The sequence below is a fragment of the Canis lupus genome, chromosome 15, assembly GCF_048164855.1.
Source record: "Canis lupus baileyi chromosome 15, mCanLup2.hap1, whole genome shotgun sequence".
NCBI lineage: Eukaryota > Metazoa > Chordata > Mammalia > Carnivora > Canidae > Canis > Canis lupus.
This window is the reverse complement of record NC_132852.1, coordinates 52,691,182-52,717,309: the sequence shown is the minus strand read 5'-3', so window position 1 is coordinate 52,717,309 and position 26,128 is coordinate 52,691,182. Positions and strand designations below refer to the sequence as shown.

The following is a 26,128-nucleotide window of genomic DNA, read 5'->3' as shown; positions in this document are numbered from 1 at the left end:
GAAGCAGGCTCCAGGCAGGGAGCCTGATGTGGGGCTCGATCCTGAGACCATGGATCATGCCCTGAGCCAGGGGCAGGTGCTCAACCGCTGAGCCACCCAGGTGTCCCTCACCTAGACTTCTTAAACTAAATCTTCACTCCAACAGGGTACCTTCTACTTCAGGGTCCCTCTCTTGCTCAAAAGGAATAGTAGGCTGGCCTTTCTAGACTGCCAGCTATCCAGCCTGTTGCTCTCTCACATAGGTGCTTGTCCTAGTCCTCCCCCATCCTTGGCTTCCAGTCAGTCCAGGCTGCTCACCAAGCTGTGCCCTATTTCTCATTTAAATGCAGTCATGCACATTGTTGCTCCCCACCTGGTTTGTGTTTATTGCTCCTGCCAGACCTCCTTCTCCAGGAAGTCCTCCAGGGTGATTCTAACCCTGACAAATCTCCCTCTCCTCTGAAGGACATCACAGCTACCATCTCTCTCACCTAATCTAGTGCAGGGCACATCCCATCTGGTGCCGAATATTGTAATTTCATGTGCACACTTGAGGGCATAATAACTTCTACTTCTTCCACATCCCAGGGCCTGGCATGTCTAGATACTCAGCCAGTGGGTTTTGGGGTGAATGGATGGATGGATGGATGGATGGATGGATGGATGGCAGGACTCAACACATGTTGATGGGTGATAAGCGATGGATCATTGTCATCACATGAGAATTCATTGAAGCAGGGGAGGGCTCACCACACAGCGCCCACAGTGTAGGTGACCTACATGGAAGCAGTGCTTCATGGGTTAAGCTGCCATGGGCTCAGTGGATCTTATGCTTGAAGACAATGGAAGACTGTTCTTACCTGGCAAAAAAATGGCAAGTTTCCAATAAAGGGAGAAGGCTTGGGATGTCTGATGCCCAACTTCTCCAACCTTGAAAATGCTGCTGTGGAGTACCTGAGGGGAAAAGCAAACCTTAAAAACCAAAAAATTGGAGTTTTCATTCATACACTGAATTATCGAGTTCACCTCAAGGACAGGTGGAAGTAGTGGTTTCCAGTTGACAGTGTCTAAGGACCAATGAGATACAGGGGCAGAGGTGAGTGAGTGGAATAGACCTCAGGAAATGCCTCCTGATCCAGTGACAGGCTGGAGATTGAGGATTCCTAAAATCCACAGGTGGAAGACACCTTAGTGATGCTGTAGTCTAAATGTCCATTCCCCACCTTAAATTTCCATCAATACACTCATTGTTTTTAAAAAATATACCTCTCCCCAGTTCAGTTCCTTTGCTTCTGCATTGACCATGAACAATAATCAGAAGGCAAGGCAAAAGAAAAAAGTCACAATGGCAAAAATAAGTCCCCTGTGCAATTTGTGTTTTGCTAGTCAAAACTGACCCCTGCACATAATTTGTCCCTCATCACATTCCGTGGCCTAATCGAGAAAAAACAAAATAGGGAGGGAGAGAACACACCATGGAGACAAGACCTCATCACCAACTGCTTATAACCTCTTCATGTCTTTGTTTTCATGGCCTGAAACCATATGGGAAGCATATTTTCTTAACCAAAAACCAGGAAGCGTGGCCCGACAGATTTCTGTGCCACTTTCCAGGAGAAAGCAGCAGTCTGAGAAGTGCAGTGTAGCTGTCAAAACATTGGAATTACTAGGATGTTCCACCAGTTTATGGGAACAGAGGGATAACACAGTTAAAGTCAGAGCTGGCTTAGAAAAACCTGGACATATGGCTGTAATCCCTAATCAGCCAGCCAATTAGGTCAAAAGTTCAGTTAGTTCAGAAAAATTAATGAGTCAAACTGGGTGTTTAGCATCATGCAGAGATCAGCCAAATCTCAATTTAGGAGCAAGGAAAAATATAGAGCATATCATTACAGCCAAGCTTCCTAGGAGTACTAGAATTTAGATGAGCAAAATGCTGCTCTAAAAATCACACACTTATCATTGGAAAGATGGAATGTTCGTCATAGTCTTTGATCTTTCCCTTTCCCACGTATGGTCCAATAAGGAGCACTTCAAATAAGAACTTGTCATCGAATATTCAAATATTCAGGGAAAGGACAACACGACCAAAGTGTTGGTTTGTGTTATTCTGAGCAATGGGTCTACTTTTATAAAGTCGTCACAAGGGAGAACCAAGAATGGGAAGGAAGTTTCCACCATCTGACTGCTTTACTGGGTTTGAATAAAATTCCCAGGACATCACACGTAAGCCCATGTTCAAGTGTGGTTACAAACCGCACTCAAGATCCATGTGTGAATTACACGGATTAGTCTTACCAACATTCCTCTTCATTAGTGTGTGTCCCAAAGGTCAACAGCATAGTGTGTACAAGTTATTCATTCAAGTAGACTGATATTTTAAATAACTCCCCTCACACCTAAGAGGAACCTAGACCAAAGAAGACTTACCAGTCCATTTAAGATTTTCCTCAACATCCTTGAATCTGGGTTTCTGGGTTCATTTCTTCATCAATTTTTTTGTGAATTATTTTCTAAATGTGATCTCTAATGGATGGAAAGAAATATGTAGATCTTGGGCCACATAATTACATCTTAATTTTGTAATTAGATGTCTTGATTGTCTAATTAAAGGACAAGAAGTCTGTGCCTAATTACATGTGCTAATTATTATGCAAGTCCATGCCCTAATTATGTAACTCCACTTACAAAAACACTGCTTGTGTGTGTCTGCACAAAATTCAGACATTTTCAAACATATGGCATCAGCAGAGAATGTTCTGGACACAACCATAAACTTCACTTTGCAACCAGTACTCAAGTATAGAACTCAAGCATCTTCATATGAGAAGTGGCCAAAAGTTGCCATCAGTAACCAGAGTCCTTGCACCAAAATCAACAGGGAAAGATCACTGCCACCAGACTTCCAGGCAAAATTGTAAAATGGGTTCCATTTGTCTTGCTCCCACTTCCTTCTCTGCACTCGTGTTTCGTACTCCCTGGTCCCAATGTTCTCATGCTGCCCTCCGTCTGTCTCAAAAAGGCTCTTTGGATAACCCATGGACTCCGGGTGTTATGGGTTGAATCATGTCACCCCCAAAAAGGATCAGTTGAAGTCCTAACCCCTAGCACCTTAGAATATGATCTTATTTAGAGAGGGTGGTTGCTAATGTGATTAGTTGAGGTCATACTAGAGTGGATTCCTAATCCTTATGACTGGTGTCCTTATAAAAGGATGGCCACATGAAGACCTGGAGACATAGGGAAAATCCCATGTGATAGCAAAGGCAGAGAATGGAGTCACACAGCTGCACCAAAGATGGTCAGCAAACCACCAGAAGCTAGGAAGAAGCCAGGAAGGATTCTCCCCTACGGTTTCAGAAGGCGCACAGCCGTGCAAAAACCATAATTTCAGACTTCTAGCTTCCAGAGCTATGAGACAGCAAATTTCTGGCATTTTAAGCCCAGTTTGTGGTACTTTGTTATGGCAGTCCCTAGGAAACTGATACACCGAGAATACCCGTGGATGAGTTTTAGAGACGCAATGAAAAAAGATTTTTCAAAAATTTCCTCCTGCTTCTTTAAAAATTGTCATTGCAGAAGAAATTTCTTTTTTATGTCAATTTATGCCATTAAGTCTTGTGCCATCAAAAAAAAAATGCAAAAAAGGCAGGCCTCAGATGCTACCACAAAAAGCAGATAATATGCAACCATCACACAGCCACCACTGTATTGTGATATTTAGAATATTCCCATCTCTTTGATGGGAATTAATGGAAATATCCCTTAACTATGATTATGGACATCTATCATTATTTACCTTAGGGATACTTGAGTTGGAAAATGACATCAGAAAATACATGTAGTAGCTTCAGGTAGCCTCCTTTGGTTTCATTTCACAACTAAAGTGGTTGTTTCTTGCTACAACACGCACATTCCTGCAGTAGCCAGTGGTATGCCTTATACTGCCCGTCCTCAAAATAAATTGAACCATATGGATCATTTTCAAAGTAAGATTCAATGTTTAAAGCCTAGAAATTCTCCAATATTTCCTTTTCCCCAAGACAAAGCCCTTTCTTGATAGAGTCAACAAAAGTGGTCAGCCTACTGGTTAGCCAAAGAAGCTACTTGTGATAAGTGGGGAGGATAGTTTGATGAATCATTCATTAAAGAGATAGTCGAGTTGATTGAGGTTTCATGCAAGAGAAGACAGACAAATGATGGTCCACCCTCCAAGATTTCCCTCAATACATATCCTAAGCAGCTATAGAGGAAATGGTTTCTCTGCTATATGCTTCTGGAAACAACCAACTCCTTGGTTCATCCATTGTGTTCTCATCAATGCTATCAAAGAATTTCTCCTTGGTGGGATTCAGAGGCTGTTGATGTTTTTGAAATGCTGAAAGATCCCTTTGGCAAATAGCACATGTCCTGGAATAAAAATCATGATTCTCCAGTGAAGCCAGGTAAACCTCCTGTCCTGCTCTTTGGAGAAGAAAGCCCTTTGTCATGGTTATTCTATGCTTGCAACATGCATGACCATCAATTCCATTAAAAACTGTGGCCACATCGGAAATGTTTTAGAAACAAGGCATTAAATAGTTACCTTCTCAAAAGATTTTAAGACACGGGAGCAGAATGTGAGGTTGGCTAGCTTTGACAAAAATGTGGGCAAAAAACCTACAATTATTGGAGACAACACCTACTTTCATTTTATTCTAATTCTTTCTAGTTTTTTCTCTGAAGATTGTTTCTATTTTTGAGATTACATTCTCTATAATGTGTTTCTATTTCTATTTCTCTGTATTTCTACTATTTTCTTTTAATATAAGGGAAAATCTCCATGTCATTAATCCTTTATGAATATGATTTTAATGGTTGTATAATATTCCTCTTGAGGATGTATCATAATAAACTAAACTATTCCTTTTGTTAAATATTTAGAGTGTTGGGGATCCCTGGGTGGCGAAGCGGTTTGGCACCTGCTTTTGGCCCAGGGCGCGATCCTGGAGACCCGGGATCGAATCCCACGTCGGGCTCCCGGTGCATGGAGCCTGCTTCTCCCTCTGCCTGTGTCTCTGCCTCTCTCTCTCTCTCTCTCTCTCTCTCTCTCTGTGACTATCATAAATAAAAAAATTAAAAAAAATATTTAGAGTGTTCTTATTTTTTAGCTAATTTAAGTTATGTTACTGTAGTGAATATCTCTGTACATCAAGCTTTTCCAGCACTTTATGTATGGAGCTTTCCCAGATCTGAAATCCATGGGTCACTGGATTCAAACATTGGTACACAAGGCTATCCAGAAAGCTTGTCCCAGCAAGTCTCACTGTCAGTGTATCCATTTCACCACAGGCTCTCATAAATTTTTTTCTAATTTTGTAGACACATCAGTGTACTTTGATCTCCTCATTTCTTTCATTATTTGAGAAAGAACATTTTGCCATCTCTTTTTCTCTAATTTAAAAAATATTTCCCAACTTTGAAATTATTCTTTCTTTCCCCCCCTAATTTCTACCATAGCTTATCTAGGTGGCAGGCATAATTTGTGCCACACCGACTGGTTAAATAATTAATCGGAAACTGAACAGTCATTGATAAGTGACTGCAGGCTGACTCCAAGCACACATTTAGGCAGGGAGAGGAAGATAAGCAGACGAATTTTGAATAGTTTTTATTTAGAAAATAACTCACTACAGCCTTGTTAGTTGATTTTAAATTCTATTTCTTTCTCCTTCCTTTGCCCCATTAATACTACAGAAACTGTAAGCCTAGGAATTGCATCGGTTATGCCTCCAGGCAGGAGCTCCTTGGAAATACTGAGTTTCTAGATGAGGTCATCCCAGTTCCCCTCTTAGCACTTCATCTCTGTTTCAGTATCCTTATCCTCAGTCCCCTTTCCTGGAACCCATTCCCTCAAGACCTTGCTCTCAGCTTGCCCTCGGGGCTGGAAGTCATCTGGTGTACTTTCATTCATGTCCCAATTACTAGGAGTTAGATTATCTACTAAGATATAACCTGCAAACCAGAATGTTCATTCACTAATCTATAAGAGTAGGTGTCCTTTTCCAGGAACAAGAATCCAATGTCCCTACTCTGAGCCCCTACTTTCCAAGTACTTGAGAAACCAAATTAATCAGAAGGTCATGTGTTGAGCCAGGGTCTATAATGAGAGGTGGCTCATCGGAGCAAGTATGTCACTGGGACCCTGACAAAATAATCCTGCCCTAAAGCCAAGCATACCCCTATAAAGAGTTGGCAAAGACAGTGTGCTGGCTGCCCCAGTCCCCTTTCCCCACTAAGAGGGGAAGAGGTACCCCACATAGAGGTAGTGCCACCTCTATCATACAACTTTGTGACAGAGGTGCTTGGGTCTATTTTGATCCATGTGTCTGGCTTATGGAAATGCCTCACTACTTTACATATTATAATTCTGTAATACTTTTTAGTATCTTTCTCATATTTTAGAATTAGTCTGATTTGACGAAAAATTCTGTTGAAATATTTTTTATTGGGACTGCATTAAATTTATAAACTAGAGTACCAACATTATCACAACATTGATATGAATGTGTTATATCTCTCCATTGATTCCATTAACTCTGTCCTGCAGAGACATTTTATAATTTTATGTACAGAAGAGTATCTTTTTTTTGCCATATATATATGTATATATATTTTTTGTTATTGGTATTATTCATGTATGGGAGCACCATTTATTTTTTCTTATTCACATATACTGTATTATTAGTTTCAGAGGTGGAATTTCATGATTTATCAGTTGTATATCACACCTGGTGCCCATTACTGCAGGTGCCCTCCTTAATGCCTGTCACCCAGTTACCTATCTCCCCACCCACTCCCCCCCCCCCAGCAACCCTGTTTGTTTCCTAGAGTTAAGAGTCTCTTATGGTTTGTTCCCGTCTCTTTCATCTTATTTTATTTTTCTTTCTCTTCCCCTATATTCATCAGTTTTGTTTCTTAAATCCCACATATGGCAGAGAAAGACAAATATCATATGACTTCATCGTTTGTTTTTTATGCCAATTTTATAATCAATGATCCTTCTAAACTTTCTTTTTAGTTCTACTGATTTACATGTGGAATATCTGATTTCTTATGCTGACAGTCATATTTTATGCAAATAATATCAGTACTGTTTGTTTCTATTCCTTTTGTCTAATTTCTCATTTTCTTTCCTTATTATATTGGCTACGACCTCTAGTACAATATTTAAAAGAAACAACAAAAGAGAGCATCCTTTTCATATTTCTGACTGTGAGAGTCTATCTATTGTTTGAAAATTGAGTGTGAGATTTTGCTGCAGATTTTTTACAGATGTCCTTTATTGGGTTAAGGACATTTCTTCTATTCTTTGTTTTCTTAGAGAAGTTTTTTTTATTAGTCTTGCTATAGGCTTGTCTATTTTATTAATCTTTTCAAAGCACCATGTTTTGCTTTTGTGGATCATTTCTAGTTTATTTTCTAATTCATTATTTTATACCCATTTTTTTATTATGGTCTTCCTTCTACTTTCTTTGGGTTTACTCTTTGTTTCTTTGAGTTTTCTTTGTTTTAATTTCTTAACAATTTAGCTCACTTATTTGCAGCATTTTTAAATTTTTTTAATTTTTATTACTTATTTTTTTAGTATTTTTAAAAAATAAATGAAGGACATAGATCCCCCTCTAAGTGTTTCTTTACCTGCATTCCACACATTTTGAAATGTAGTACTTTCATTGTCTAATAGTTACATTCTATATAAAACTTCTAAATATAACATAAAATGTGCGATAACACAAGCAAAAATCAGAGGGAGATATTTTAGAATTATAAGACCTTCCTATTGTTTTTCAGTTCTGCCCAGCTTTTTCCTTAAGACATAGTAAGTAAAAAAAAAAAAAAAAAAAGACATAGTAAGTAAAATTCATTATCATTTGAATCCAAAGATCCAGAAAGGGGAACTGCTTATAATCTTCAACCCACTACAAGAAAAAAAATGAAGGAGTACTGAATAAATACATAAATATTTGACTGATGTGTATTTCTTTCCCCAATAATGTAAGAACCACAAAAGCCTAGTTATTGTAATCATTAACCTCATGACAGTTTTGTCACAACACAAGAAAAATACATTTATACAGACATACAAAGAGAAGTATATAGTCATTACTATTATTATAATTTATAATAATTTTTAATGTTTCCTACATGGCAGGGACTGTGCTAAGAACTTTGACTTTTGTTTCTGGGACCTTCTAACAATCATATAAAGATATAAATCAATATTATCTTCATATTACTGATTAGGAGATTAAATCTTAAGGAGGCTAAGGAATGTACCCAAGGTGATGATGCTGCTAAGTGATTGAGTCAAAGTAGAAACAAAGTCTGCCACATTTCAAACAGGAGCTGGTAGCCACTAACTCCACTAACCTGTTCCTTCTCACCCTCTAGGCTAGGATGTTGTGGATAAACCACCACATGAGAATATACAGTGAATATGCTGAGAACAAGGGCAGGCTTATTGAAACCAAAGGTATAATAATAACAGATACTAATTAACTGATGATCATGATGAGAGAGCTTTTGTCTGTCTAGCCAACCCCTTCACTTCTGTTTCTTAACCGTCTCTTACTCAGAGATCTCAACTATTTCTTCTTTCTGCTGTGTTGTGTTCTCCTTTTCTATTAGATCATTCCTGTACACATACAGACATGTTGCAGTGTCTTCCATCTTAAAGGAAAAAGGCAAACTCCTTTGACTCCAGTTATTGCCTTATTTTTCTTCCTTCTTTGCTGGTAACATCATTTGAAAGAATAATCTAGACTTGTTCTCTCCCCTTCTATACCTCTAGTATGTTCACCTATCCCAAGTAGGTTTTGTGTACCCATCACTTCAATGGGATTGCCATTGTCAAGGTCATCCATGATTCTGATCTTGTCAATCCAGTGACTTCTTGTCAGTCTTTGCACTTGACCTCTCAGTAGCATTTAACACAGATCAACTTTCTTGTTTCTTTCTGAAATTTTCTTCTTCTGAAACACTCTCCTGCTCATGCTCCCTGGCAGCACTCCTCCTCTCAGAGGCTGCTCCTCTGTGTCTTTGCTGGCTCCTTTCCTTCTAATAGTCTCATCACTTACATACCATCTATACATCAATAACTTCCACATTTCTGTCTCTAGTTTCATTCTCTCCATTGAACTAATCTTACCCAACTGCCAAATTGGCTGCACTCTTTTAATGTCTATTAGGCACTTAAACTTAACATATCTAAATCTGAATTCAATTTTCCCCTTAAATCTTATCCTTCTCAGTCATCTCAATGTCACTGTTACAACCACAATCCACCAATTACTCAAGCCAGAAACATTTGAGACATGGTTGAGTGTGTGATTGCTTAAAATATGACTATCCCATTTAGTTAGAGGATTATACATCTCCAGCCTATTTACAATAGGCTTGGTTATGTGACTTTTTGGCCATCTGAGCATGAACAGACATGATATGTGCCATGTCCAAGCAAAAGTCAAGAGAGTGGTACATGGTGAGACATTTAATATTTTCCCCTCTGCCAGGAGACCTAGTCTCCGAGGTGAGAGCTGTTCCTGAAGTCTGGGTCCTGTAATAAAGATGATGAGGAGCAGAGCTCAAAGTGGTCCATGCTGGACCATTTAGTATGAACAAGAAATAAATAAATAGATGTTGATGTAAATCACTGAGATTGGAGGCAGTTGCTATCCATGTGAAAATTACCTGTACCTGACTGATATTAGACCTGATTTATGCTTCTCTTTCATTTTTCTTACTTTACATACACTCTATATCTTTTAGCTATATCTTCAAATTAGCTCCTTCTCCATATCTGCCCACTTCTCTCCATTTCCACTGCTTCTACCCTGGTACAGGACCATAAAAGCGCTATTTGCTAGTACCTGGCAAATGCATTTCCCTTTGACCTATCAAATTCACTTCTAGGCATTTGTTCTACCCATATACCTGAACATATACATATGTACAGCAGTATTCATTTTAGCATTTTTATAACATCAAAAGATTGGAAGCAAGCTAGATGCCTGTCAGTTGGGGCTGTTTAAGAAAATCATTATGCATCCACTGAATAATATACTACACATCAAAGATGGAAAGTCATCAAGATACAGTATTATACATAGTCGGCATTTAAATTTCTCCAATTGTCTCATAATTTTACAGTATGTTTGTTGAATGAAGATCTAAATAAATTCTATATGTTGTAATTGGGTCAGATGCTTAAAAAGGTATCTCTAAGTCTCTAAATTCCCCTCAACTTTCCCTGCCCACCTTTTTTCTTCTTGCATTTTTAATAAATAGCTTGTGTCTTATAGGGTTTCCCATAGTCTGAATTTCACTGGTTGCATCCTCTGGTGTAGTTCAACTTGTTCTTCAGCCCCAGTCTGGTAGTGAGATCTAAACCATTGGTTCCTGAATTTGTCTGCACACCAAGGGCCTTCAGAATATTCTGATGCTTGTGTCCTACCCCCAGACCTAGATGGTGACTTAATTGTGAGGGTGTGGGTTGGGCTTTAGAATTTTAAAAAGATCCTCAAGTGATTGCAGTGTCCCAAGTTTGGAAACCACTGATCCAGAGGCTCTTTCTGTAAGACTGCTCTATAGGAGATTGATTATGTCTATTTTTCTCTTTTATTATGATCTTAACAGCTGTGAGGATTATCACCTAGATCCATTAATTCATTAGTAGCTGCAAAACGGTGATATTCCTTCTGCACTTATTAGCTGCAATAATTCTGAATTTACCCTCATCTGCTATGATTACCCTAAGGAACAGTTCATATAAAAAAAGTAGGATCAATACTTGGTTCTTTCCGTTTATTGTTAGTTTTCAAAATAATGAGTTGATTCTGTGACATCTTACAGTAGTAACTAATGATATTTTTGTATCCTTATGAATTAATGGATTTAAGTATGTTTGATGTGTTTTGACCCATTGCAATGATAATTTTATTCATCAAATTGTCACATCTTTAGCTAATGGGACCATGTGTAAGTTTGCTCCTGAGTACTTTTAATAGAATGTCTTTATCACTTTCTGAAACAATGAGATGTTCCAGGTTCATCTTGTACATGTCTTACCCCCAAGAAGCCCTGGTTCTATTTAGTGAAAACTGGTATCTAGGGATCATAACAGGAGAAAGACTTTTCACTGTAGTTTTTGGTGATACTTCCTGATACCATTTTGATACTTCAATCACATGGATGCCTATTCCAAAACTTAAATAGATCTTGAAACTTTTTAATTGAATCCTCTGTAGTTCGTATTCTCTTAAATGTATAGTAGTACCTTATATAACAGATCAATACGATGAATCCTATCAGAGAGTGAAGGACTTTTTTAAAGTACGTTTTCCCAGCTCTATTAGCTTCCTCTTGTTGCTATAACAACCCCAAACTTAATGGTTTAAAACAAAACAGTGTATTATCTTAAGGTTCTGAAGGCCAGCAGTCCAAAATCAGAGTTGCTAGCCTAAAGTTAAGATGTCAACAGGGTCAGTTCTTTCTGTCCAGGAGAGTATTGGTTCTTTGCTTCCTTGGCTTATGGCCATGTCACTCCAATCTCTACTTTCAGTAGCCACATTAACTTCTCTGATTCTGACTCCTCCTGCGTCCCTCTTATAAGGGCCCTCGTGATCACATTTAGGGCCCAACTGGGGAATTCAGAACAACCTCACCTTCTCAAGAGCCTTAATTTAATCATATTCTCAAAGTCTCTTTTGCCATAAAAGTGGCATTCCCAGGTTCCAGGGATTAGGACTTGGACATCTTTGAGAGTCATTATTCAGCACCATACCACCTTACATTGTGTATACATCCTGACTTTATTTTGGAGTGTGCCTGAAAAGGGGAAGTGTCTGTGTGGGACTATGAGATCACCAGGGCTTCCTGTTTAGAGAGAACTGGATGGTACAGCTGCTTGGGTGTGGGGTGGAGGCAAGCTCAAACTCAAAGTGACACTGAGCCTCTGTCTCGGGTACCGCTGAACTAGGCTTTGCTGACCCTACTGCCTAAATAGCCAACAGATAAATATTTTAAAGAAAATACTACAATTGTTTTAAACAAAGACTAAGTCATCCAGTTGATGACTGTTACAGCACAGAGACCTAACTTTTCCATTTTTATCCCAACTTTTCAGAGCAGGTGAGTCAGTTGAGTCAACAAATCTCAATTGGTATTAAGACGTTAATCTTCTAAATTCAGTCATTTGAATAACGCCTTTACAGTTTTTGCATATCTGCAAATCTCCTGTGCTATTGCTTGCTTACCATTTTCCTTTAAATAAACTTAAATGCATTTATTTTAAAAGGAAACTTTATGTCATGGCCATAAATGAAAACCGTTACCACTTCCATGAATAAAAAGTAATGGTAAAAATCAACATTTTACCATGGAAAATTCTTTAAGTCTGTGAACCCCCTAAAAATATTGTCCTGCCATGGGCAGTCCATCCTCCACTGCTGGGAAGACCTGGCTCTCGAAGATGGTCCAAGCACATTTTTTAATGTGCTCTGTCTCAGTTGCCCCAACTCAGCTGATAGCTTAACACCACAGCCAGAGAATGATGAAGCACCTTTCTCAGAGTGCACGTGGAGAATTAGAGCAAATGAATCTTATTGTCCTCTATTTCCCTTTCTCAGGACTGGAGAGAGCTGGTCTGCTTCTGCCATTGCATTTATTCTAAACTATGATAGTAGTTTACCCTCCTCCCGAAGGGGAGAGGTCCTGGTAGTGAAGTGCTTTATCACTGTTAGGGCTAATGTTAACTGACATGTTACAAATGAAGAGTATCATTGGGTCGACACATATTCACTGCATGTCTCATACCAGACACAGTGCTGGGTGCCAGGGAGGCTGCAGGGATGTGGCACTTACAGCCTAGTGGACCAGACAGACTTTCAGTGGCTCATGACAAGCAGTGATTAAGCATTTACATTATGATTCTTGCAGTGAAGAAGCATCTCATACCAGTTGAAATGTATGCTTTGTATTTTGATACGAACACTTCCTCTGTCCAACTACTGGATGGTATTTGTTGAAGCTGAAAAAAAAAAAAAAATGACAAGCAGTCCTTATGCTTATTACTTCCCCTCAAGGCTGGTTTTCAAACAATAGGGCTCTCCAAAGAGGACCAACCTCCAGAAAACCATGAAACTGAGGACAGAGATGTCAAAGCTGACACGACTAAAGAGAGCCGGGTCACCCACAGCAGGTGAAGGCACTGAAAGAGAGGGCTGCTTTGGAACGGCTGGTGAACCAGGAGGCCCAAAAATGGGAAGCATGGGGGCACCCTCAGGGGGCCTTGCTTTCTCGGGCTTTCCAATGCCCATCTCATCCCCAAGAAAACAAATGAGCAGGGACTAGTTGGCATCCCTGGGGCTGAGGCAGCAAAGGGCTTGGAGTCGGGGCTGGTGGTCAGGAAGGGACGGGGCTCAGTGAAGCCACCTCAACCTCTGTTCTGTGATTCTCCCCTACATCACAGTTGGCCACAGAGAGATTCTGGGAGCAGGCCTTACCCTTCTGCACCAGCGAGAATTAAAGAGAATGATAGGTAGCGCAGAGAAGTTTCACAAGATGAAAACGCAACCAACTTAGCTTTTTATTTTAAAAATAGAGCAAAGCAGGGGCACCTGGGTGGCTCAGTGGTTGGGCATCTGCCTTTGGCTCAGGTCATGATCCTGGAGTCTTGGGATCGAGTCCCACATCAGGCTCCCTGCATGGAGCCTGCTTCTCCCTCTACCTGTGTCTCTGCCTCTCTCTCTCTCTCATGAATAAATAAATAAAATATTTTTTAAAAATAGAGCAAAGCAATTGAATTATGTCATAAAATCAGTTAAGTGAATGGTCTTTATGAAATACTTCCAGATTTTTGCTTAAGTGTCGGATACTTGACTGAATTTAACTAGTCTGAGTCGCATTCCCAACACACATACACACACTGGAAAAAACAATGACATAAACAAATTCAGGCATAAAACCTTCCCCTCAAACTTCTCTTCCAGCATGGAGGAGGAAAAAAAAAAAGACTAGTGGCTTCATGCATTAAAAGAAAATGTATAGTAAATATTATTAAATAAAATATATTTAAATTTATAAATTTGAAGTGCAGATCAACTTACATCTAATCTTATATGTTTATATATTTAAAAATGAAGTGCTGCCTCCTGTAGTTGGGCCTTGGGAGGCCTAAATGTGTCAGGGGACTGTAGGCCCAGACGTGGCATCCTACAAGAGCCCCTGCCCCATCCTGCTGCACCCAGCAGAAGCTAGAGGATGTATGTGCTCAGGAGAGGAGAAAAGCAAGCCCCCAAATTTCTTACAAACTCCCATCAAGAAAGAATGTTGCTTCTGTGAACTTGGGTCTTTCGAGTTGCCCCACTGCTGAGTCCTACAGCCCTGCCCACAGAGAGAGTTTCTCATCAGAGAGACACAGGCTGCTTCTCGATCTAGAGACACCATCACCCAAGATGTATTTTTTGCAGAGGTGGAAAAAGAACTGGGTTGCCCCAGATGTGCAGGAGCGTCACCATGAGACAAATGAAAGGACTCTTGCTCCTCGTAGACAGGTAAGGGTCCAGGCCAGAGCCCAGAGTTCATTTCTATCTCTCCATCTGCCAATTAGTAGCCTGGGCCTCACTGATAATTGTGCTCTCAAGGTAATGGCTTGTTTAAGTAATTGATGATGTTTGTCCTCGCTGGGGAATCTTAGCACATCAAAAGATGTCAAGAAAGCCAAAATTCACCTACAGTCTGAATTAATCACTTTGTCAAGCACAACAAAGGCTGTCTTGCTTTGCTAATAATCCCAAATGAGGTAGCAACCCTCAGTTAAATAAGGAAACGGTGGTGTCTTTAATTAATATTTCAAAGAGCTCAGACTGGCTTTTTTACTCACTTTATTTTTATGAGAACGAGGCAAAATGCACGCAGAGCAGAAAGAGGAGGCCTGGCTTCACTTGACTTCATAGAAGAGGTTCTGGGGGTTTCGTCAACCACAGAGTCAGTGTGTGGGGCTGAGCCTGTGTCAGAGGAAGTCCTCTGCCTCCCATCGTTGCCCTGTGGCCTCAGCACTTCCTCTTGCCCTGGCTTGGTGTCTGGGGTGCCACGGAACACCTCCCCCTTCCCATCAGCTCAGCTGCTTCAGCCTTTCTGGGCTCACCCCAACCCACTGCCCCTTGGCCTGCTCTCCAAGCGACTTTCTGACCTCAAACTGGCTCTCCTCACCTAACAACTCCAGCTTCCCCAGCCTCCCCACAGGCCCTCACTGCCTTCGCCTCCCCCGCTCCTCTCCCTACCTCCTAGAGCTCCGGGCCAGCCCAGACCCTGCCCTGGCATCCAGTCCCACTGCCCTACAGGTCCAGGATGGGAGGCTGTCCTGACCCCAGCTGCACAGCCATCCTAGAAGAACTGTGACACCCCCAAACCACCGAGCAGGATGAGGGGCTGGGGTCCGGAAGCCACCCAGTTCATTTAAGCGACCCTTAGAGAGTGTGGGTGGCTGCCAACACAAGGGTGAGTAAGGCATCCCAGCCCCCAGAGAGTACATCCTATGGAAAACAAATCGGGGGACAGGGGATGTCCCTCTGACTTGGGGAAGCCCTGGTAACTAACAGTCTTCCAGGTACTTCTTCTCTTGCTTAAGAACTCCAATTAGAAACCTCAGTGTCATCTTTGACTCTTTCCATCAATCTTTGTCAGCAGTCAGCCCTCAAGTACCGTCAGTTCTGCTTTCAAAACATCTCAGGTGTGTTCTTCTCCTTTCTGCTAACTGGCACTGCCCTATTTCAGCCTCCTGTCTCCCTGGGGCATGGAGTCTTCATTAGCATCCTGACCTGGCCTCCCCGCCTCTGCTTTCTCCCTTCATCCGACAATCTGCCATCCATTCTAGTGCCAGAAGAATCTTGCTAACACGCAAGTCTGACCACGCCATGGCCCAGTTCAGAACTCTTTGTTGGCTCCCTGTCACTAAACACTCAACTCCTTTATTTGGCACATATGGCCTTGGATGATCTGGCCCTGGTCTGACTCTTCAGCACCACTCCAAGTGGTCTCCTCCCCCGCCTTTAGACCCCAGCAATTTTGCATGACTTGGAACATTTCTAGTTACGCCAATTTGTTTTACCCTTCCAGGCTTTTACCCATGCTCTTCTCCAGGGCCAGGACTAAGGTGATACAAGTGAGGGAACTAGGGTGCAAGATTTAAGGAGGCACTCACTCTCAGGGATGTGCAAGTGCCAACCTTGCTCTTGCACGACCCTGAGAGTGAGTGCCTCCTTAAATCTTGTGTCCCAGGTGCCTGCTTAACTCGGTTGGTTGGTCCTGGCACACTCTTCCCTGTCTGTGTCTGCCCTCTTTCCCCACCTGGAAAGTCCTGGTCATTCTTCAGGTTTCTGCTACAGGGCTATCTCCCCCAGGAGCCCACCCAGACTGTCCTAGACACATAGGGATGTTCTCTTTGACCACCGGCTCCCTGATGCAGAGGGATTGTAAATGAAGAGCAGGAAAGCTCAGTGTATTGTTTGTAGGAATATAATCCTGTCTAAGTTCATTATTTACTGTACCTGGTTCTGTTTCCATCATGTGGGCTTAGTCATCTGTAGTTAATCCTTTTGTTTTTATGAAGTCCTTAAAGAACCCTTTAGATGTTGTTGTGAGAGAGAGACATCTGCCTTGGGTGAACCCTTACAGACAATTAAATTAGAGCCCAGAGAGGACAGAGGGGGCTACTCCTGTCTCTGTGTCCTGCATAATAATATCGAACTATTACAGAATGTTTCCCACAAGCCAGGAGCTGTTCTAAGTGTTTCACACGTTAACTCATTTATTCCTCTCCACACTCCGTGCTAGTGGTGCTATTATGATCATCTTCATTTTACGGATGTGAAAACTGAGGCTCAGAGAGATTAAGTAACTCACCCAAGGTCACACAGCTCGTAAGTAGCTGAGTTGTCTGGTTCTGGAGTCTGTGCTCTTAGCTAACAGCCTCTACTGTCTTTCATTTTGTTTGCAGAGCAGCAAATTGCCTACAACCCAACCCATCTACTAAACAGGAGATGCAGAGAGGCCTGCCCTGCTCACTTCTGTGGGTTAAGGACTCTGAGACCCCTGTGAAAAGGCAGATGCCATTCATGGGACTCTGTTATCCCCTGGGATCAAATCAATTGATCAGATTAGCCACTGAGTCAGCAGGGCCACGAGGCTTGAAATAAGGACGGGTAAGTTCAAAGTGAAGCCTGGCCTGTGCAGAGTAGAAGAGCTGTTCTTTGGCCAGACGAATTTCAATCTCTAAGTAGCCAAAGTCAGTAGGCTGGGGCATTGGGAACTGGTGCACAGAATGATTCTGTTCTTTTGTATCTTGCCTGGTAGGCATTCAAAAAATATTTGCCAATTGGATGTGAGGTTATGTCTTCATAAACCCAGCCAATATTCCCATCTTTCTATTGAACTATGACCTGCCCAGTAGCCTGGAACAGGCTAGGGAAACCCAATTCTGTCTCCCAGCTTAGCAGATGGCTTAAAATGCTTAGGCAATCGAAATAACAAAAGGATATTGTGAGTGTTTCAAAAACACTAATAATCCCACTGCATCTTGTTTGTTACTATAATCCCCAAATCTTTGCACTGACCTAACTCTTAGCAAGTTGACCCTCTGGCCTTTGTTCATCTCCTAGCTACAGTGATCCACTGCAGGTCTAACTGGAAATTGTATGAAAAAGGTCAGAAAGCAATAGCTCCAGTCTAAGATCACCGAGAGTCTCGATGTCCTTTGCTCATTAGTGGGGTTGGTTCTGGCTCTTATTCTTCTGGGCTCTGGTTCAGATGTGCAGACCTATAGAACCAGCCTGACCTTTCCCATGGTCAACCCATCTGGGTTTGGTCTCTTGCCTGCCTCCTGCACCTTATAATCCCTTATACAATTACTGTCTCCTGCCCTAGTCTTGGCTCATCATTTGTACTGGTCATTTATTGCCGTGTAACAAATTACTCCAAAACCTAGTGGTTTAAAACAACCAATATTTATTATCTCACACAGTCTCTGTGTAACAGTCAAGAATCTGGGCTCAGGTTACCTGAGTGGTGTTGGCTCGGGGTCTTCCATTAGGTTATAGTCAAGCTGTCCTCTGAGGCAGCACTGGTTGAGGGTTGCCTGGGCCTGGAGAATCTGCTTCCATGCTCACTTACGTAGTTGTTGGAAGGCTTCACCATGTGAGTCTCTGTAGGGCTGTTTAATGGGGCATCTGGCTTCCTTCTAAACAAGCAGTCCAGGGGAAGGAGGGAAGGCCCTAAATGGCAGCCTCAGTCTTTTAAAAGCTAAACTTAGAAGATCTCGTTACCTCTGCTGTATTTTTTTGGTCATTTGACTGACTGATACAGCGGGGGAGGGGGCTGTGCAAGGCTGTAAAAATTGGGGGACAGGGATCATTAGGGGCTGTCTTGGGAGCTGGCTGCCACATTGCCCATGCCCCAGTGTGGGCAAATTTAATTAAAATACATCCTTCTTCCAAAGTTTTACCCTGGGTTTTTCAGGCTGGTTACTGAACCTTGTAAGGTCTGTATGATGAGGTATTGAAACAAGATTTGGTCATTCTAAGATGAATGGATAAAGAAGATGTGACGTATGTATACAATGGAATATTACTCAGCTATCAGAAAGAACAAATACCTACCATTTGCTTTGACGTAGATGGAACTGGAGGGTATTAGGCTGAGTGAAATAAGTCAATCAGAGAAAGACAATCATCATATGGTTTCATTCATATGGGGGAATATAAGAAATAGTGAAAGGGACTATCAGAAAAAGCAGGAAAACTGAGTGGAGAAGAATGAGAGAGGAAGACAAACCATAAGAGCCTCCTGATTTTGGGAAATGAAGGGTTGCAGAAGGAGAGGTGGGTGGGGGTATGGGGTAACTGGTGACAGGCACTAAAGAGGGCACTTAATGGGATGAGCACTGGGTGTTATACTATTGTTGGCAAATTGAATTTAAACTTAAAAAAAAAAAAGGATTTGGTCATTCTATTCTTCATTCTATAAAGATGTAGTGAGTGCCTCCTTTGTGCCAGACCCTCTGCCAGGTACTCACCTCACCAAGACAACACACAGGACCTTCTTGGCTTTTGCCAAAGAGTAAAATCAAGGAAATTTCCAACTAAGGAGGATGAAAATGGATGCAGAGCCATCAGAAATCACATGGCTCATGATCGGGAACATTTCCTAAGCACTTGCTATGGGTCAGGCCTTGTACCAAACACTTCGTAATCACTGTGTCCTTTCATCTCTACCCACATCCTCATTGTGTCCATCACATAGATGGGGAAGCTGAGGCTTAGAAGCTGGCCCCAGGGGTGCATCCCAGGCCTGGTCTGACCAATGGAAGGGCCTGACCCTCAGGCTGGGCCCCTAATGGATCTGCTCTGGCTCAGCAAGGTTGATGGAAAAAAGGAGATGATAAGAGTCTTCTAGGACAAAAGAAAAGCACCACAACTGGGGGGGTTATAACCACAGAAATATATTCTCTGGCAGTTCTGAAGGCCAGAGTCTGATATCAACGTGTCAGCAGGGGCATGCTCTCTGAGGCTCTAGAAAAGGACCCCTTCTTGCTCTTCCTAGATTTGACAGTTGCTGGTGATACTTGGAGTTGCTGGCTTGGAGCCACATCCCTCCAACTCTACCTGCACTGTCCCATGGCATCCTCCCTGAGTGTCTGTGCCCTCGTATCATCCTCCCTCTACCTGTGTCTGCATCCAGTGTCCCTCCCTCTTCTTATAAGCATGTCACTCATGGATTAGGGCCCACTCGAATCTATTGTGACCTCATCTGAACTTACATTCATCTGCAAAGACCCTATTTCCAACCAAGGCCACATACTGAGATCCCCAGTGAGCATGAGTTTTGGGGGAACACCTACTCAACCCAGTGCATAGACCATTAGAGCTGTCAGCAGCCCTGAAATGAGCCTGAAGGGAGTAACCTATGTGTGCGTGTTGGTGGGGAGGGGTCTTCCTCGCCACTCTAGGGCAGAAAAGGGGAGAGAGAAAGAAACTGGCTCTAATGAAAGAAGACACTAATTCAAAAATATATTTTTTTCCCCCAGCTTATTCTGAATGTCCTACTTTGTTTTTGCCTGCTGGGGTGTGGGTGATTTTTTTTTTTTTTAAAGATTTATTTATTTATTTATTTATTTGAGAGCAAGAAACCAACAGAGAGTGTGCAAGTGAGGGGAGGGGCAGAGGAAGAGGGGAAGCAGACTCCTCGCTGAATAGAGAGCCCAAAGTAGGCTGGATCCTATGACTCTGAGATCATGACTTGAGCTGAAACCAACAGTCAGATGCTTAACTGACTGAGCCACCGAGGCGCCCTGGCTCTTTTGGTATTTATCATTACATTAACTCATCTATAATTAGTTGTTTTACTCAGCACATACAGTTTATAGGGAAAAAGGAAATGAAATTTTGTGGCTGATTTTGGATTGCAAGAGCAGTCCCCTATTCAAATTTGCCAGCAACTTCATCGAAGACAGTGTACACAAGTGTGTGGCAGAGAGGAGCACGGAAGGGAGTCAAAAGTCTCTTTTTGTCTTTGAAAACCCAAGTGAAATTCACCCCGTGTAACAGGCCTTCTGACTGGGATATGCTCTTTCTTCTTATAACCACTAGCCAGCACCAAGGAGTAGCTTCTTGAAGGGCAAGAGATAATCCTAAAACATATATTTTTTTTAATAACACAGTACGCCTTTACACCCATGAGAATATTTAAAACAATTCTGGAACTATTTATGTTTTCAGCCATAACCATTTCTTGGCATAACAGCATCCATAAATTTACTGCCCAGCGTAGAACAGTAAATTTATCCTAAACAACACAGCTCACAATCTACAAGGATGTCCTCTGGTTGTAATATATTTCAGGATTGGATGGCCACACTAGGTTTTCCACACCCAGTCTTCTTCAGGTCTTCTGGGCTTCAGTGATGCCTCCTTTCCATCCTGCTTTTCCAGACTGGAGCTGGGTCCTCTATGGGTCAGCTACTCCCTTCTCCCACCTCCTCTCCTGAATCAATATTCGTTCTTCTCAGAGTATGCTCCAGTTCTGTCATCAGTCAGCCCCTGGCCTCTATTGCCTATTCAACTAGAAATTCCTGGGCACATCCCCAGGCTCAGTTCGGGTCAACCTGAGCCCTGACCCTGAGTATTCTTGGTACTAGTTCACCATGACCCACCACCGTGACCTGCCATGTCGGTGTCTCAGCTGCCAAATTCCCCATCAATGTCCATTCTTTTTTCAGAGATTATTGTTTTCATTTACAGTAAAAATCCAAGCACCTAATAGCTTTAAGGTTTTGTTTGTTTTTATTTTTGTTTCTTATTTTGTTTTGTCTTGTCACTTATGACGTCTTTCTGCTTTGCCAGAGATCAGAACCCAGATGTGAAATCTTGGAGCATGTGGTAGATTGAATCATTGCTTCCAATTCTTCATGCTCTTCTTGTATCAAAATTCTATATCGTCACCCTTTACTTGATGACTTTCAAGAACCTCCCATTATGGTGGGTGGAGTCTTCTTCCCCCACCCCATTAGTGTTAGGCTTGGGCATGCCACTTGCCTTACCAAAAGAAATATGGGCAGAAGTGACATTAAACCACTTCCAGGATGAGGCCTCAAGAGACATTATTTCCTTTGGCATCTTTGGCATTCCTGTGATCTTTCAGGAATAGAGCTTTTTCCCCAGCATGCTCTTCAGTCTGGGCCTAATTACAAACACATATGAAGCAGATCTGAACCCCACCCACAGCCTAGAACAGAGCTACCCCTACCAACCCACAGACTGTGAGAAAAAGAAATGATGTTGTTTGCCAATGAGTTTAGGGTGGTTTGTTACACAGCATTGCAGCAATAGCTAATACAGGTCAATTCACTTGACTTCTCTGCATATTCATTTCCCCATCTGTAAAATGAGGCCATTGGATTATAAACAAGGTACTTCACCTCTTTTTTACCCCTATTCTACTGAGGTTTCTGGAATATACCCAATAACAACAGAGACTAAACATACTAGAGTCAACTATTACAAATCACTAAAGAAAGACAAGGATGGGGAAATGTTAATCCATTTATGAGTGGCCTTGGAAAGAGTCATTTCAGTGGAGCTGAAGGGCAAATGGGAGATGAGAATGTGAGCAAGTGTGGGATCCTCTTTCTGAAGCCTCTTAGCTGGAAATAGAAAGATGGGTGGAAAGGTTGCTGAGTGGAACACACAGTCAAAGAAGAGGTGGGTAGTTGATTAGTTGGTTGGCTGGCTGGTTTACTTGGATGTTTTAAGATGAGAGGGATTAGAATCTGCAAAGAAACAAAGTGCCATATTTAAGGGATAATGAAGATAAGGGCTTAGATAGGATTGTACAGGAAACAAAAGGTCTGGTCTATGAGAGAGAGTGGAGGAAGACTTACCAGGATCTATGTACTGATTTGATATGCATCATTTACACTTCCAGTTCTCACATTCATGGGCAAGGCATGTGTCAATCAATGAAACAAAGACCAAATGGCAAATAGAATTGTGCCATTACTCTTCAAATCAGAGGACAAATATAAATTTTGTCATAGGAGAGTTATATTTTTCTAGAAAGTGAATTGGGTTTAAAGCTTGATTTATTTTTATTTTTTATTATTTTTTAAAAGATTTTATTTATTTATTCATAAGAGACACACAGACAGAGGCAGAGACATAGGAAGAGGGAGGAGAAGCAGGCTCCATGCAGAGAGCCTGATGTGGGACTCGATCCCAGGACTCCGGGATCATGCCCTGAGCCAAAGGCAGATACTCAACCACTGAGCCACCCAGGCATCCCTAAAACTTGATTTATAAAGCACTTTTCAAGAAATGGATTTTCTTTTCTTTTTAAACACCTACAACTAAGAGATACACAATTGCCATAATAGACTAATAATAATATATGTGGATGTAAGATTTATCAATCACAATGCACTCATACTCCCTTTTAAGGAGATAAGGGAAGGATGACTCTGTCTCCATTTTATCATTGGAAACTGAAGCTTGGAAAGGCCACTGACATCTCAGATCTTCTGCTTGAAAGAAAAGTCCATCTCTCCTCCATGGCCTGCTTTCCCAATCACCTCTAAACCTGCTGCATTCTGGCTCCTGTTCCCACCACCCCATCAGTGGCCATCTCCAACAGCACCTAAAACTTTTTAGCTGCCAAATCCAACAGGTATTTTGAAACTTCATCTTACTTATTCAAGGTCAAAAGCAGCCTGCTGATATAAGGCCAAGATCATTCAAAACAAGACCACTTGTTTAGAGTATAGCTCCCCTCACTTTTCACTTCAGTGCATTCCTGAAGATCATGGGAGAATTCTGAGTGATGTTAAAATTCATTAATAAATTAATTAAAAATAAAATCGTGAGCTATCTACCCAGGAGCTACATAATTATTGTTGACTAAAAGCCTGCAGTAATCAGATAATAAATAGCTATCACTTATTGAATGCTACTGGGCCTGGCAAGTCTACTCCATGTCTTAACTCATTGACTCTTCCAAACATACTATGAGGTAAGCACAGTTACTATCCCTATTTTACAAATGGGGACACTGAGACACAGAGACCTTACAAACTTGCTTAAGTTTACAAGGCTGACCAGGGTTTGAATCCAGGCAATCTGGTTCCAAAGCTCAAGCTCTGGGTCATTGCACAAGTGCAGAAGGGCAGCCAAGAGTGAAGTGGTTTTTAGTGAGTTTTCAAAGACAGTGTTGAAGAACGAATGCACTGCCAAAGTGCTCAAAGGTCCTTTGCTTTCCTAAGAGGTTGCCACAGTCACCTTTATGTTATGATTTTGTTTAGCAACTCTTCCCTTACAGAGATGAACTTCACCCACAGCCCAGGCTAGCTTAAATTAGAAAGACAGAATCTTTTGTTAAGATCCAGAGTTCAAGTCAATGACATTTTGTTATATAACAAATAAAAGAGTGGTAGCTGGTTGCAGTGGTAGGCAGCCAGAAATGAATGGAAATTCTCTGTGATAATATTCAGAGCAGCAAAGAACAACTAGCATGTATTGGGAGTCTATATATGCCAAGTCCATGGTGCCAAATTGTATATATTATCTCTCAGCTTGGTTTGACTCAACAGAAAATTGAGTGAGTGTTTACCCAATAGAAATGTATTAAGTGGCCCAGGCATGATGCTGGGCCCTCGAGGAGGAAGGTGTGTAAGGCCCAGTCCTTTGAGGAGCTCACCTTTGAGGAGCTCACCTTAGATAAGTGGTAAGTGAGAGAAGGGACCAGGTGCAGTGGGCCAGGGGCACAGGGAATGCAGAAGCTCTCACCTGAACAAAGCAGGGGAGGGCACCCCAGTAGAAGGAAGGAAATGGGTGGTAAACAGCATGGTGTCTGGAAGGAACTTTGGGCACCAAAAAGGAGAGTGTTGGGTGAGAGGCAAAAGGAGATGAATAGGCAGGGGGGAAGGAGCCTGGTGGGGTGGTGAGGGTGGGGTGGAGTGGGGTGAGCACAGCAGGCTAGGGAGACTTCATTCCCTGAGTGGGAAGGGCACCATGGACAGGTTTTATGCAGGACAGGGTTTATGTGGTGAGCTCCTGTGGTGTTTATTCTGGCTGTAGAGTTACAGGACAAATTTGAGGGACACAGGCAGGAGACAGGGAAACCAGTTGGGAGGCTATTTCCTGCCAAGGGATATTCTCGAAATCCTGGATTACAGTAGAACAAGAGCAGAGATAGAGGAAAGAACAATTCAAGGACCCCTTAGGAAACAAGACTGGCAAGAATGTGGATTGGCTGACCGTTAAGGGTGAGCAAGAGCTGGCCTGGGTGGCCAGGTGGAAAGGTGCCATATGCCGAGAGGCAGGGACTGTCAGCCCTCTCTTATTAATGAGGAAACTAGCAAGGATGAAATGACTTCTTCTGGTGGAAAAAGTGTATCTGTCCTAAACTAGAAAGGCCTAGCTGATTTGCACGGTGCCATAGTTCTCCTGAGAACTTCCCAATTACCTTCCATTATCATCCCTTTTGTCATGAGATGATGTTCCCAATTTTGGTCACTCTCTGTTACAAATAGAATTCAAACACTTAAACATATAACTGACTATGCTTTACAATGTTTACAGCCTGGGGTTCCCAGCTGCCTATTGATTTGCCAAGACAGGAAGGGGATACATGAGATATTTCCAACATTTCAAAGGGTCTAATGTAAATCGCGCAGTTATTGACAATAAGATTGCGCAGGTTAATGAAAATGCCAAGTTTCTTTGCTTTGGAGCGGAAATATAACTTGGTACACTAATGCTGGTTATCTCATTGATCAGCTATTCTCATTGGCAGAGCTTCTATCATTGTCTTGGAATGATTAAAATGGGAAAATCAATCATTACTTAAATATGCATTGTTATTTAGACAATGGGACCTATGGGGAAATAATATAAACAGTGGATGTTGGTAAAGAGTTTAGATAGCATTGCTTTAAACTGGGGATTAGTGTTCAATAGAACTGTGAATGAGGAAGTGTTTGTCCTTTCATGCCTCTCTTCTGGGGGCTGGATGCCTCCTATCACCCCCTCACCACCACAGGATTGTCAGGGTGCCCGGATCAGACCCCAAGAGCTCTGTGTTCCCCGATATGCCATCTCTAAATGGCCATGTCCTACATTCTGTCCCATTCTCTCCTTTTGCATCCAAGACCTGCTCTTCAATTTCGAATGTGACAATTGCTTTATCTATCTGAATTCATGAGAATGTTATCCGCTGCACATCAATGAGGGAGAACCAGCACGCAGCCTTGAAAACCTTCAGCATTCAATGAGTGTGTGAACAAAGAAGTCATTTATTTACTCTTTCCATGAGCCACGTGCAAGGCATTCTGCTAGGCGTTGGGAACACGGGGCCACTAGTGTGCAAGCAAGTCAGAGGGAGATTGACCCAGCCATCCCCGGCACTCACAGGCCCACATGTGCATCTCAGTGACCTGAGGCATCTCACATGGTCATCTCAGTGACCATCACTGATGTTTACTGAATACCTACTGTGCCCAAGGCACTCACTGGCTTAAGGTTTAGCCCTGCCTTGAGGGGCTTAGAGCCAGGGTAGGAAGGTA

At 42.0% G+C, this 26,128-nt stretch overlaps 1 protein-coding gene across 3 annotated transcripts in view; it reads right to left on the bottom strand.

Annotated features, from left to right (window-relative positions):
- The window catches only part of TBXAS1 (thromboxane A synthase 1), a 161,855-nt gene that overhangs the window by 117,038 nt on the left and 18,689 nt on the right, over positions 1-26,128 (bottom strand). For all 3 annotated transcript variants that reach the window (XM_072777419.1, XM_072777420.1, XM_072777418.1), the window contains one exon: positions 840-933. In XM_072777419.1, coding sequence (XP_072633520.1) covers positions 840-933 — 94 coding nt within the window. The remainder of the gene's footprint in view (positions 1-839; positions 934-26,128) is intronic.